Source organism: Lepus europaeus, chromosome 6 (assembly GCF_033115175.1).
Source record: "Lepus europaeus isolate LE1 chromosome 6, mLepTim1.pri, whole genome shotgun sequence".
NCBI lineage: Eukaryota > Metazoa > Chordata > Mammalia > Lagomorpha > Leporidae > Lepus > Lepus europaeus.
Genome location: NC_084832.1, coordinates 56781172 through 56795652, shown reverse-complemented (window position 1 = coordinate 56795652; position 14481 = coordinate 56781172). Strand labels below are relative to the sequence as shown.

At 48.9% G+C, this 14481-nt stretch overlaps 1 protein-coding gene across 5 annotated transcripts in view; it reads left to right on the top strand.

Moving 5' to 3' along the window:
* Nucleotides 1-14131, top strand: part of ENOX1 (ecto-NOX disulfide-thiol exchanger 1) — a 599613-nt gene extending 585482 nt beyond the window's left edge. For all 5 annotated transcript variants that reach the window (XM_062194137.1, XM_062194133.1, XM_062194135.1 and 2 more), the window contains 2 exons: nt 4421-4506; nt 13487-14131. In XM_062194137.1, the coding sequence (XP_062050121.1) occupies nt 4421-4506; nt 13487-13618 (218 nt within the window). In that variant the 3' untranslated portion in view covers nt 13619-14131. The remainder of the gene's footprint in view (nt 1-4420; nt 4507-13486) is intronic.
* The last annotated feature ends 350 nt before the right edge of the window (nt 14132-14481 follow it).

Sequence of the window (14481 nt, the reverse complement as noted above, 5' to 3'; positions counted from 1 at the left end):
AGCTCAGTCTTGAGACCTCTTACCTACTTGGGTGATCTCAATGAATATGCTATATTCAAATCCCTTTTGTGTTGCCCGCGATGCACACCTTTATACCATCTCCAACTGCCATTCATAATCTCCATTTAGATGTCAGTGGAAAGCTCAGACTTAAGTGCAAAACAGAGCCCTTGCTTCCGTGTGTCCCCTGCCCTTTGTGCTCCCAGAACCTGAGAAAATGGACCTGCCCAGTGGCTCCAACCAGAACAAGTGGACTCAGCCTTACCACTTCCCTGCAGTCCTAGTCCCTGCCTTGGGACTTCAGTGGATGAAGCAGTGAACATTTTATGCCAATTGTTTAGTTTAGATGTCCCTTTCCTAATCTTTGCCACAAGAATAGAATCACTAGATGCTTTGGATGGGAAACACTCAAAATGATTTGACGTAAAGCGTGTATCAGTGGGCTTCCTAATAACCTTTAGGTTCTGAATGTGCAGTAGTCCCAATTGTACTGACAATCTCCTCAGCTCCTTTTAATTTCCTTGCATTAGCTACTGATAACTGTGGTTTCCGTTGTTGGAAAACCCATTCTTAAATATGGAGACCTTCCGCTTCTTCACAGAAATGGCCAAGACCAGTTGTTGTTGAGTCCATGCCTTGTCATACCCTCCAGCTCTGTAACAGCTAACCTCCACCCTCGCAGTTCCTTGTATTCCTTTTATCATGCCTTTAGTCCCTTCCAGAGAACCACAAAAGAGTCTCCATTTTGTGGGTGTGCAGGACTCTCTATGAGCTTGCATTTGCAGCTGTCCTTTATCCATTCCCAGGGAACACCCCAGTTCCTTTGAAGGAGCTGCAAAGAGACTTTGGTTAGTTATTTAGGAATCTACCCAGAAGTGAATCTAATACAAAAAATAAAATAGGACAGGGAAACTACGTTGTCTCGGATGGCTCAGCCGATGCTCCTGGGATGCTACTGAGATGGGGAGGCACAGGCTGGGGAGTCGGGACAAGGAGGGTTGACGGAGGACAGGGACTCTGCAATGCTTCCCTCTCCGCTGTGTCTCTTCCAATGGTGCAGAGCTGGGCTGCCACCCACAGGAACATACAGGGAACCTGTATCCGATTGCCTGCCTTGGCCCCACAAGGAGCAGTCGCTGAACTCATCACAAAAGCCAACGTCTTATGAATATCAGCTACCACCGAGATGGTTCTGAATGCCTTCCTAAGAAAAAAGTACTCTGTGTCAGGACTTAGAACGTAAATTTAGAAAGTTATGGAGAAATCATGTATTTTCCCTCTTCATTTGATAAGCAGGTGGTTTCAATAAAAATGTTCCATGCCTCAAACACCTTAGTTACTCTATTCTTCTGCATCAATAAGAGAATAGGCTAAGGGCAAGGGTCCTTGGTGACTAAGGCCTCAACATTCCAGGTCCTGAAAGAGTTACCACATCATCTGTTACGGCTTGTAGAAATGTTCAGGTTCTTATATATCCCCATTTGTCAGGAATAGACCAACAGGAATTTTAAACACATACACTGGCTATTCCAAGTGCTAGCCAATCAATTCATTTGACGTATATCTGTTATCTACAGTATGTTTCTGGTACTGAACCAGGACACACAAGGGCCATAGAAGTGCAGAGTTCCTTGGAGTGAGGGCTGGTTTGAGGGACAGTAGCCAACAGGGGAACAGGTCCATGGACACAGAGCACTGCCAGCTTTGCAAAGGCCATGGAAGCACCCCATGTGCTCCCGTTTCAGTTGGCCCTGAATTTCCCCTGTTAGCTGGCCAAGCATTATCAACCTGTCCCACCACCCTGTCCCTCCTCCCCTTGGACTTGTGCTGTTCATGTTGTTGAAGACATTTAAATTCACGTCACTGTCCTTTAGGCATTCATGGGAGAGACTGGGTTATCCAGGAGGTGTGGAGACGTCTCCATCCAGTGGGGATGGTGGAAAAGGAAATGTCATTATTCTGTATTTACTGGGGCCCCTGGGTAGTTTGTTCATAAGACTTCTCAAACACATTTGCCTTCAGAGTCTCTCAGGAGACACAGACCAGTGTCACCCCAAAAGCTGCGGTACTGCCACCCCTCCCCAGGTGAGCATAAGACCAGCCCGGCCAGGCTCCTCCTGCCTGAGCAATGTCAGCCAGCAGAAGCAATGCTGCTCCCAGCACTCGCAGCGCCTCTCTGGGAGCACCTGCACCTGCTCACAAAGCCAGAGTTGACCGTTTCCCTCTGCCTCCCCTGTCCTGCCTGCCAGTTGCTGGGGTCTCTCCATGGAAACTGGTGGGCACTGTCCCTCTTGTCCTCAGCCTGGGATGGTCAGCCAAAGCCCCATGCACCATCCTGACAGAGGCAATTGTGAGCTGTAATCCTGCCCCCTGTCTCCCACTTAAGTAATACGAATAAAAGCAATGGTTTAACGTCTGTTCTAAATTTGTTAAGGAACTTGTTCACAAAGCGTCTGAATTTTAACACATATCTGTAGCAGAATTACTTACAAAAGGCTGCCTCACCACAGTTGAGAATTTTGGACATGGGAAGCAGCGACTAGTTTGAAAAAATAAATAAACAAAGGGTTGGGGTGGGGGGGACAAGTGACACTTAAGTATCTTAAAAGCTACTATCCAAGGCCGGCGCCGTGGCTCAACAGGCTAATCCTCCGCCTTGCGGCGCCGGCACACCGGGTTCTAGTCCCGGTCGGGGCACCGATCCTGTCCCGGTTGCCCCTCTTCCAGGCCAGCTCTCTGCTGTGGCCAGGGAGTGCAGTGGAGGATGGCCCAAGTGTTTGGGCTCTGCACCCCATGGGAGACCAGGAGAAGCACCTGGCTCCTGCCATCGGAACAGCGCGGTGCGCCGGCCGCAGCGCGCTACCGCGGCGGCCATTAGAGGGTGAACCAACGGCAAAAGGAAGACCTTTCTCTCTGTCTCTCTCTCTCTCTCACTGTCCACTCTGCCTGTCAAAAATAAAAAAAAAAAAAAGCTACTATCCTGCCACTTAAAGATATTAATACTTCCATCATTGCTTCTACCATTACCATTAGTTCATAAAAGAGACTTTAGCCAAAAAACAGAGGAGGCTATAATTTCAGAATAAAAATGGTCATTCTTTGTATCTCGGGAAGAACGGGTCAGTCTCTGGAAACTGAAATTTTTAACTCTGGAGGGAGATGTAGTGCCTTGTCGCTACTTTCATCAACTCCCTGTAAACTGTAAAAGCCTCCTAAATGCAGTCTGAGGACAAGGGCTAGCAGGTGCTGACCTTGACCCTTTTGTTCTCTGCCCTTGGCCTAACAATAAACTGGGATTTTTTTTTTTTAAACCAACTCATCTTGCAGCATCCCAGGTGCACACGGGAGAGCAGAGGGCCCTGAGACCCTATCCCAGATCAAGCCAAGGTCGCCTGCAAACACAGGAAGACCTAGTGCACAAACAATGTGTTCACCTAGTACTCCGCACACAGTGGCATTTCATACAAGGGAGTGGGGTGGGACTGGGGGTCTTCACCTTGACCTGTGGCCCCCAAGCATCAGCACTTGGAATAAACAAACCATGGAATTTAATTCTTCTGGAAACCTGTTTGAAAGAGAACTAAAAAAAAATGTCCGTCTGAACACAACTTCTTAATAAGAAGCATTCGGTCCGTTTTCACTATTTTGGCCCTGGCTATCAGAGAAGGAGGTTAAGAAGGTAATGTTTTTCACTGTAGCCCTGACACCAGCTTTTCATTTGTCAGCACGATGTTGACAGTTGATTTTCACTATGGAAAAGCCTTCTGATTTATCCTCAAACTCCAGCCAAGTCATCCATCCCCAGACCTTTAAAAATGATCTTGTAAATTACAGCAGAGCGAAGGGGAGAGCGAGCAGGCTCTCTTTATACAACCGTCACAGGCAGGGGCAGAGCGAAGTGTTTCGGGAAGAATGCGTGCTTTTTTTCAATGGCAGTTAAGGGAAATCTGGATTAAATAGTTTTTGTAACTAGCCACTGTGGTTATCAGGAAAATGCGAGGCAGTGTGGTTTCCCACGCAGCTGGGTGAGCCATTTTCACACCGCAGAGTCCACTGAGGGAGAGAAAGGAGATAATTTTATCCTTCCAATAACTACAATTTTACATTGGTAAATCAAGCATAAAATTGGTAGTTGAAATGCTTGCAGGAGTCTTTGTTTAGTCATACCTCTAGCCGTCTCCGTGTCACCCCAGGGCCTGGCTTTGCTAACTTTTAGCTTTCCAGGAGACAAAGCGCGCTGTTTGCCGCGTTCCCGGGATTCTGCTGAGCAGCAAGGGCTGTTGGAGAACACCGCTTGGGTGCCATGCCATGAGAAATGGCCGGCCCGCGATGGCGGCGGCCTCGTGGTTAGACGGCATTCCTCCACGCAGCCACCTATTTGCCTGGAAATAATTTCTTGATGTTTGGCTTCTCCATGCAGGCATCATCTCAACGTTTCTACACGTCCACCCTTTCGGAGCCAACATAGAGTATCTTTGGTCCTACATGCAGCAGCTGGACTCCAAGGTAAGGTGCTGCCTTGTAGCGAGTTGGTTGCAGGCGGGCTCCCCCTCTGGGGGGGGCTTGGCTTAGGGATCGAAAGATGTGTGGGGTTCAGCGGCCCTTCTCCCTCACAGGGACCTCCGTTCCTGGCAGGTCCTTGTCTTTTCCCATACATTTGCCCTTGTGTCAAGAACAGCAGTTATCCAAAATCTTCCGGTGACTTTCAACAGATTCCAAATTACTGTGAAAAGCTTCTGAGAGATTTGAGAATGCAGGTTGGCGTGAGCGTCTCCCCTCCCCCAGACAGGGACAAAGCAGGTGAAGGTGGCTAACGGGGCACCGTCCTCAGACCTCCAGAGCGGTCACTGAGGATCTTGGTAAATTCCCACTGGGAAGATAAACAGAAGGGAGTGCGAGGTCCCTACACAGAGCACAGCCAAGGGCACGGCATTTGTCCCAGCCACAGTCTCAAGTTGAAAGCTATTCTGAGTGTCGAGTGGTTCACAGGGGTTCAGTTATGCGTTGTCTTCTCGCTTTGACGCCAGGACTCTTACTTGCCACTCCACGCTCGCACACCTACTTGACTTTCTAAGCTGATCTAGTACTTCCCTTTTGAGAGAAGTCACCTGGAACAACAACCAAAAAAAAAAGTATTTTGTCAACATAGAGGTGCATGTGTTTTTATGATGGGGTAGACCAAAAGAGGGGACAGGAGTGAGGCCATGCGAATACTCCTGAAGCTTCGGATGGTCTCCCCAGACGTGGACAGGGAGGTAATAGGAGCTGCCCACGTGGAGCTCAGATGCAGTGACGGGCCAGGCCACAGGATCTGCCTGTGCTGCAGGAAACTTGGAGGGGTTTCTTTCTTTTTCTTTTCCTTTCCCTTCACCAATATCGTTCCTCCTCACTGTCCCCAACACCTTTGCCTGGAGGATTCGGTGCTGTCTCGCTGGCACCCAGGTGCTTGCCATTGGACAAGCCCTCAAGAAGTGATCCCTGCTGTCGCTGTTTCCCTTCCCTTGGATTGTGGACATTGCGTCCCTCCCCCCTCTCTGGAATCCCCCAGAGGGACGCCTCTGTCGAGAAGCAGGTGTTTTGTTAAGAGCGGAAACGGCGTCCGAATCCACTGCTTATTGATTTCAGGATTTCAGGACTGCTGCCTGGTCTGCTCCAGCCCTGCAGGTGCATGGACTGTACATCCATGGAGAGAGAGAGAGAGAGAGAGAGAGAGAGAGAGAGAGAGAGAGAACGCATGTCTGGCAGGGGTAACTGATAACACACTTATTCATATCAGTGGAGGAGTGCTTGTTCTGTTTTCATGCCCAGGACAGAGCTCAGGAGAGGTGTGTGTCCCCTCCCCTGTTAGCATCTGAGGACAGAATTCCTGTGCCTGGTCCCGGGACACTGGGCCTTTGCAGAAGGGATTCTGTTACAGGAACTCTGTTGCAAAGCAGATTGGTACTTGGGTTCTTTTACTGGGGGAGGGGGAGTACTTGTATTTTAGAAGACGATGAAGGAACTATTTCCCTCACAAAGGAAATACAGGGGGCCTCCCCAACCCCCACACCCAGGCAGCCCCCCAGCTCTGGAAGTGAGATGCCCAGGAGAGCCGCCCAGATTTTCCCTCGTGCCTGGGGTTCAATATTACAAGTGGGTACAGGCCCTGACCACAACGGCTGCATGCCAACGATTGCACCATGTACTTCCTTGTAGTGCAATGAGGCTGAGAGGGGGTTTAGACCTTTTAATGCAGACAGCAAAGCATTACTGTAGCCTGGAATTCTGCACCCTTGGGCTTTAAGCAGAAGGTGAAATGACGAGAGGTTTGCCCCCTTCTCACACGTGCAGTGCGCCTGGGTCCTTTCCCTGCAGCCTCGGGTTAATGGGGACGAGCAGAGTTACAGATCGGGGTTGCTGGTTCTGTCCTGCGCCATAGCACAGGGGCTTGCTGACCCCAGGAGAACAGCTTTGTAAAAACTCCACCTGAAGCAACGTGGTTTCCTTGAGATTCGACAGCATCCCACCAGGCCCTGAGGATAGCGGGAAAAGCCACCTCCACCCAGCCCTGCACAGCACCTGCTTCGGCTAGGACTTCCCCAAACGCCACCAATAGCTGCGAGAGTATTGTAACTTCCTGTGCCTTGTTACCACCAGGGCCGGCTGTAGCCTATGTCCTTGCCTTTGCACACGAAAGAATTTCAGAGGTGAGACAGAGTGGCAGGAGGCCTGCCAGCCGTGCTTGATGAGTGAATGCCCTTGACCGAGCAGACGGGCCTCTCAGGAAAAGACGCGAGTGGCCACTGTGTATCCAGCCTGGAGTCTTTATAGAGAGGGGTGTGACCCACCAGTTCTTCCTCCTTTCTCTTCAGGGACGATGGTGCCTGGAGGGCTTTCTGGGCCTTACAGGACAGTTGTGGGACCTGAGAGTCCCCCTGGTGCAGGGCACAGATGAGTCCCCTAAGCTGCTCCCAGGAGAGGGCTGGGACCCACCCAGCAAGCTTATTGAACAGGGGAGAGACTTCGGCCATGCAAATGCTATTCTGCTTCCAAGGCTCGCTGCTGCATATCTTCCCCCATCCGCACGCACAGGCTAACCTCTGCCCTGCTCACCTGACATTCCCCAATACCCATTTCTGCATCATTTTCTCGTCTTGGCCACCACGCAACCTACTGTCATTGACTCAGCTCTCTCGTGTCGGACACAAGACAGAGCCAGCTAGACTCCCTCGGACAAAGACTGGGCAAGGCCAGGGCTGGAGGGGCGGGGCCTCCTGAGGCTTTGCTGAGCCAGGGACTGTGCCTGGGTAGTGGCTGGCTGGTAAGCTCCCCAGTTGGATGATACCATCTGAGCAGTAGTTTCTGATCAAGGCCTGGGCTCTCCCGTGCCAGCCCGCACCTGCCACATGCACCCCCTTGCACAGGTGATGCATTTGAGTGGAGCGGTAACAGAAAGTGGGAGGGGGTCCCCTTGTCTTCCTCCAAGGCTTAGCTTTCCTTCTTCCTCCCACCTCCCCCTCCTCTTTTGCTTTCTGCATTTGCTCCGAGTTCCTCACTTCCCTTCATCTTCTTTCCTTCTCTTTTCCCTCTTCCTCCTGTTTCCTTCCCACCTGCCCTCCCCCGTCTCGCCCACACCAACTTCCTCTATTTCTGTCTGCCAGCGCCAATCACAGAGTGTCTCTGAGTGCCCGGGGTTTGGGAAGGACAAGCGAGACTTCACCGTGCCACGGGAGGCGATCTGGGTTTGCAGTGGCTTCCCCGACGCTGCAGCCTGGACACAGCCTCGCGTAGCATCCCGGTAGTCCCCCAGACCTGAACCCCTCTTTACTCGGCTTCCCTGGCCTGAGTAGAAAGGATGTGGACCCCCACCATTGTGATAAGAAGAGTGAGTTACGCCTGCTTGTGCCAATTTGCACACACTCTTTAGAGGCTTGTCAGGGAGGCAGTGGGCTTGGGAGAGTAGCAGATCAGAAAATAAACCAAGCAGATCTTTATAAATTACCTCCGCAGTGTTGACAGCACACAAGCCCCTTGGTGCTGCAGAGCCGTCTCGTCTCTTTGTTTTTTAATTGCAACCAATCCATCCTTCCTTGAAAAAACCAGTAGATTTAGAAAAATTTGAACAGCACAGGCATGGGAAACTCCACTGACGGTGGTGTAAGATTGGGAACATACAGGCCAGCCATTTCTGAGCACCGGGTTTGGGACGATCGTCCCCACTTTGCCAAGGACCAGATAAGACCGTGCAGCCATGGCACCTGTCTCCAGCAGTGTCCTGATGCTGCATGGAGTTGTCCTAACCTCTGGTGTTTCCTTCTCCTCATACGTGCTGGTGAGAGGGGCGATGCATTTCTCTGAAAGTGGGGCTGGACCAGGCACCGGAAGCCCTGCTCCTGTTCTAACCACTCCACTCCCCAGACAGGCAAGCAGCAGCCCTGTCCTTGGCCCCAGGACCCCGTCTATGAAATTCCAGAGCTTAGAGGGAAGCCCTGACCTCAGACATGACTCAGGGAAGGAAATCCCTCAGATAATACGGGAATGGGCAGATCTCTCCCCGAGCCCGGCTGATGAGATCTGGTGCTCGCTTTATGTGATGACTCCATGACTCGCAACTCAGTAGTTCTCAGGACCAAGAGGGGACTGGCAGGAAGGTCCAGGGCATCATGAAGGCAAAGGCACAAAAGAACTGACAACTGAGAAGGGCGAGAAGACAGCAGAAGGAAAGTAAAGGGACATATTTGAAAGCAGAAGGTCTGTGGCCACAGGTGGATCAGGGACAAACTGAATTTTCTCTTGAAAATCACAGAATGTAAAATGCCATGAAGGTTATCTTGCCAGGGCAGGGAAAGGTCTAAAACACATCAGATTAACCAGAAGGCAGTTTCTCCTCGCTCTTTCTTCTAGCTGCTCCTTAAGAAAATTTCCTAGACTTTAGCTGCAGGTTACATGAAGCAGCTGTTGGACACAGGAGCTCATTTGCAGTGCTCAGTTCCATAGTTACGATGCCCCTCTGTCCGCATTGTGCACATCTTTATGGCATAATCAAACTGTTGCCATACACGATCCACAGAAGCTTAGTGTTAATCACAAGTGAGGAGACCGGTTTCCAGTATACTACTTATTCTGAGGTTATCAAAACCTGAGGCATTGTTAAGTGGCTATTCAAATAAATTAATCATGAGGATTTCAAATCCTGGTTCCATTACTTAGCTGTATAACCTTGGGTAACTTATGTACCAGCTCAGTGCCTCATTTTTACCATCTGTAAAATGGGTTCTTAGGGGTTCTTCAGTGTAATGAGTGCCTGAATTATGAAAAGCCTTCAGAACAGCATCTGGCACACAGTAACTGCTGTGTAAGTGGTGATTGCTGTTTCTTGGGGGATTTGAAGTGCACAGAACACCTGTCACATTCTCTCATTTTGAGATCCTTGCCACAACCTGATGGGCGGATAGATTTTGCGTGGTTGTCCCGACAACTGGTGCTAGGACACAGAGAGCACTGTGCTCTGACCAAGTTCTGGGAGTTTTCCTTGGTCTCTTTCCAATTCCACAGACTTGCAAATGAGAAAACAAGCCCACAGGCGAGTGCTCACCTAGCTGGAAGGGGGCTAATGGACGTTCAGTGCTTGCTGGGATCCACATCTTTTGTACCTACATTTCTTTCTCCTAGTAGGTGAGGGGTGTTTGCTTGCTTAAAGAGTCTTCTATGAGGTGACACACCCAGAGCCCTTACTCAGTGCTGGGCCTGCATTGAGGATTCTGTGAAGGCAGCCACCTCTGTCTTGCTGCAAGCCGCCTTCTCATTCCTCTGTGGTTGAAGTTTAGGCTCAGGGCAAAAGACATGGTAGAAAACAAGGTGTCGTCGCTATGTTTCAGTCCATACTATCCAAGATTTCCGGTGGACCGCTAGCTGGCTCTGTGAGTGGTTCAGGCAGGGCCGCCCCGCATCAGCACAGGAATGTACGTGAGCCATCCGGGAATTGGGAATTTGCAAGGTTTTGCTGTTGATGCTGTCATCACTCTACTAGTATTCCCCACAGGAGGGCTCTGGCTGTTGGGGTGGTACACAGACCCCTCCCCAGGGTCTCCCACCATGGGCAGAAAGGCAGTGACCAAGACAATCACTCCCAGTCCTCGCTCCGCTCCACAGCCCGTGCTCCTCCTGTGGGTTCGCGTAGATGGCTCAGACTAAGACACCTCAACCAGACTGCCTGCATCTGAGCCCAGCCACACGCTTACTGCTTGCGTGATGCTATACAAGTTACCCAAGCTCTCTCTGCTTCGGCGTCTTCGTTCCTAAACGATTCCCTGTCTCATGAGAGTGTGGGGAAGCTTAAGGAGAATCTGGCGAGGAAAATGTCTTCGTCCATTTTCTGTTGGGAAAACACCTGAGAGCAGGGAAGAATAGCAGTGTACAATTTTTGCATGTCAGTCAAAAGTCCATTCCTAGACAAGAAACAGTAGTTTATCTGGCTCACAGTCCCAGAGGCAGAGACATCCAGGGGCATGGTGCCAGCTTCCAGTGAGGGCCTTCTTGCTACGTCGTGTCGTGGTGGAGGTCATCCCGTGGCCGAGCAGGCGTGCTGCCTCGTGTCTCTCTTCCTCTTCTTGTGAAGTCACAGGTGCCATCGTGGGGGCCTGCCTCACCCTGATGACCTCACCTGACCGTAATTACTTCCCAGTACCATCAACATGTGACTTGGGAACTAGGTTTCCAGCACAGGAGCTTAGGGGGATACATCTAAACCCTAGGGGAAAGCATGTCAGTGGTCCTGCGTTGTTGGACTTTCCGTGGCCAGCAGCAAGGCTGCAGCGTGTGAGTCCTGTCCCGCCCCTAACTGGAGTCCTCAGTAGACATCCTGTTTGCATCAGGCTGTTTCTTTTGCCTCTAGGAACTCAGCTTTTTCAATCCTTCTTAAGCCTGCTCCTTCCTAATACCACAGACTTCTTCATTACATTGCCACGGAAGGTGATTGCTACCCTGGGCACAGGACTCTGGTGGGCTGGCTGGCACTCATTCTGTCCACTTGATCTGGACAAGGATGGCTCTTGCCACAGGTGGCCCTTGACTTTGGAGACTGGAGCCCACCACAGATTAGCTATGCCGTCCTCCTCCCAAGGAAAGAAGGAGTTTGTTAAGAGGATAATAGCCTCGTAGAGCTTAAAAATACTGCCCACCAGCCCGACTACAGGCTGGATTTGACCACACCTCTCAACACTTGTGCACTTTGGCTTGTGAGCACACAGCTTGACCATACAAGATTTGGTAGCAGAAAGTTGCTTTCTATCGGTATTACTCTGTGTGTGTGCATGTGTGCATGTGCGTGTGTGTGTGTGTGTGTGTGTGAAGAGAGATACTGTTCTATCACACACGTGAAGAAACTGAGAACTACACATAGGAAGTGATCAGTCCAAGGTTATGCAGCTTGAGGCCCAGCCCAGAGTAAGATCCAAGCCTGTCCAATACAAATCCCACTCTTACCCAAATATGCCTGATCGTAAGAATTACCGGGGGGTGGTAGTTGAAAGTGGATCATCTGGGATATACCCTGACCTACTGAGTCAGGGTCTTCGGAGAAGAGGCCCAGGGGTTCTGACGTGCTAACAGGGTGCCAGGTAATAGCTACTTAGAATGAATGGCTGCACCCCTAGCTATTGTCAGCCATGGGGAGTGCTTACACCACACCAACGGCCAGGGCCCAGCCAATGAGCAGGAGGTACTTTCTCAAGTCCTACTTTTGCAAAACTACTTCACTCTCTCTGCTGGTCACTCATTTTCCTCAGCTATAAAGTAGAAAGACATCATAATAGGAGTACAATGGAAAACGCTGGTGGGAAAATGGAATTAAAAGATGTTTAGTTAGATGCAAAATCTTTGAAATCCGTGTGTAGTTTTTTCATAACACACATTTCCCATGAACTTACTGAAGTCCCTCCTATCTGCCCCACGTGTCTCCCGAGAGTGTGGTAAGAATCAAATGGGACTGTTGCTGAAGGTGCTTTGCACAGTGCTCATTGAAAGAAAATGTGCTTTTCAAAAGCACAGTGAACCTTTTGATAATCTGTTGACTAGGTTTTTGTGGGTTGGCCTGGTATAATCTTGCTATCCTGGATAATCCTGATATCCTAGTTTTGTGGCAAAAAAAAATGCATTCAGATTTCAAAACAACTCACAAATTTTAGAATACACTTTGTTTCAACTTTCAGGACAGCTTCTATTTAAAATTTTGAATTATAGGTCAAAGGATATTAAATATATCATATGAAACCTTTTCCCAGTGAATAGCAAAGGAACAGTTGATTAGACTTGCTGGTCTATTTGGTCTTTCTTTAAGCAGATCTTAATACTGTTAAATGGAAAGTACAGACTGCAAAATGCCATTTCTACAGTGATTACACCACAAAGACTTATCACCACGCTGAATTTCCTGAGCATTTCTACATTTCCAAATCTGTGCTAAGCCAGTGGTTTTCACACCATCCTTACTAAATGCTGTTCCCATTTGCTGAGGCTCAGACTAATGATTTTTATATTGGCCATTTATAAAATAATAGGTAAAATATTCTAAAAGAACATCAGATCCCAAATTCGCCACCTTGCTCATCCTCATGGTACACAGATGACTAGGAATCCACACAGGAAAACAAGAGCCCTGACTGTGTAAGAGCTGAAGGATTCTGGTTCATTTGTTCTTTCTTTGAATACGAAAAGGTGGATTATTGATGTAAAAAGCTCATGTAAATCGTTACCTAATATATACTAAACTGATCTTTTGTATACAAAGAGAATTGAAAATGAATCATGATGTGATAGGAAGGGGAGAGGGAGCGGGAGGGGGGAGGGTTGTGGGTGGGAGGAAAGTTTTGGGAGGGGGAAGCCATTGTAACCCATAAGCTGTACTTTGGAAATTTATATTCATTAAATAAAAGTTTAATAAAAAAAAAAAAAAGCTCATGTAAAACACACAAAAAAAGAGAAAAATGAGAGAAGAAAAAAAATGCATTAAAAAACCTACCTGGATTTTCTGAGTGGATGTCAAGATTTTTATTGCCGTAGGTTTGGGGCTTAGTTTCCATGCCTAAACCTTCCTGGTCTCTTGTCCCTGTGAAAGCTCAAGGAAGAGAAAGAAGTTAGGGAGGCCAGAAATCCACCCACAAAGCTCTGTGCTCGGTGCTGAGTGAGAGACCACCGCTGCCCATTGTAGCTTTCCAGAGTGGTCATGACTGTGCTCCCTGCTGAGGGAGGATGCTGGGGCGTGGTGCTGCCTATAAGGTGGCCAGCCCTGTGCAGCGTGGCCCCTGAAGTCACCGCCATTCCCCTCCTGCCCGCCTGGCCACCGCACAGGAGGCAGAGGGCCACGTGCGGCACACGGTACCCGTACCCCTTCCAGGGGGACGTTCCGTGCCTGCCGTGTAGAAAGCTCAGTGCTATTGGTGCCTGCACCCATTGCCTTCTTCCCCGTGAGCCCCTTATCCCACAAGTGACTTTTCTTCCTGTCTCACAGATCTCTGCCAACGAAATCGAGATGCTTTTGATGAGGCTGCCGCGCATGTTCAAGCAGGAATTCACAGGGGTGGGAGCGACGCTGGAAAAACGCTGGAAGTTGTGTGCCTTCGAAGGAATTAAAACTACCTAACGACAAAAAGCAAGGGGAGGAAAAAAAAACAAAAAACAAACAAAAAAAAAACATCCCTGGCAGTGAAAGCGTCCGGAGCCGGCCGGGGCTGCGCAGCCTGCGAGCCGGAGGTTTGGAGTTGGCCGGTGCTGGGCCTTTGTGGAGCCATCGCAGCCTGACCTTAGTTCCATCTGTGGCGTCCTCTCGTGAGTGGAAACGTAGTCGCGTAGCAGTTCCTTAAAGTAAACCAAGCTTTATATTGGGACAGAGCCATCTCCTCTGAAAATACCACGCAGTGATCCCACCGTCATAGCGATGGCAACATTGCTAACGTACGCCACATTCGACACTAGCTCGCCCAGCAAAATATTTCCAGTTAGTGATGGTGTTGCAATGGTCGTTGCTAGGCTACAGAGTTGTGTATGTAATGTATAGCCAAAATCATTCAATGACATTTTACTGAAAGTCTATCTTCCTGTTTTAGTAGAAAGAAAGAAAGAAAGAAAGAAAGAAAGAAAGAAAGAAAGAAAGAAAGAAAAGAAGAAAAGGAAAAAAAAGAACAGTAATTACAACAAGGGGAAAAAATCATACCAAAAGAAAACTTGAATATGTGTCTGAACAGTTATTGTATTTTGTAAATTAAGTTATATGCTGTTCCAGGGACTTTTGCCTTATTGAAGAGGCAGAAAATACGATTGGACTCCTTGAGAATGCTTTATCAAGAATATTATTTTTCTAATGTAACAATTCTCCATCATAGGTTCTTTGAACATGGACTGCATAACAATTTTCATAAAATGTAAATAAAGGAAAAACTAGTGCTACTGTCTTGTGTTGTCTTGTAACATTCAGGTTTATGCATCAAAATAAACATTCAGTAAATA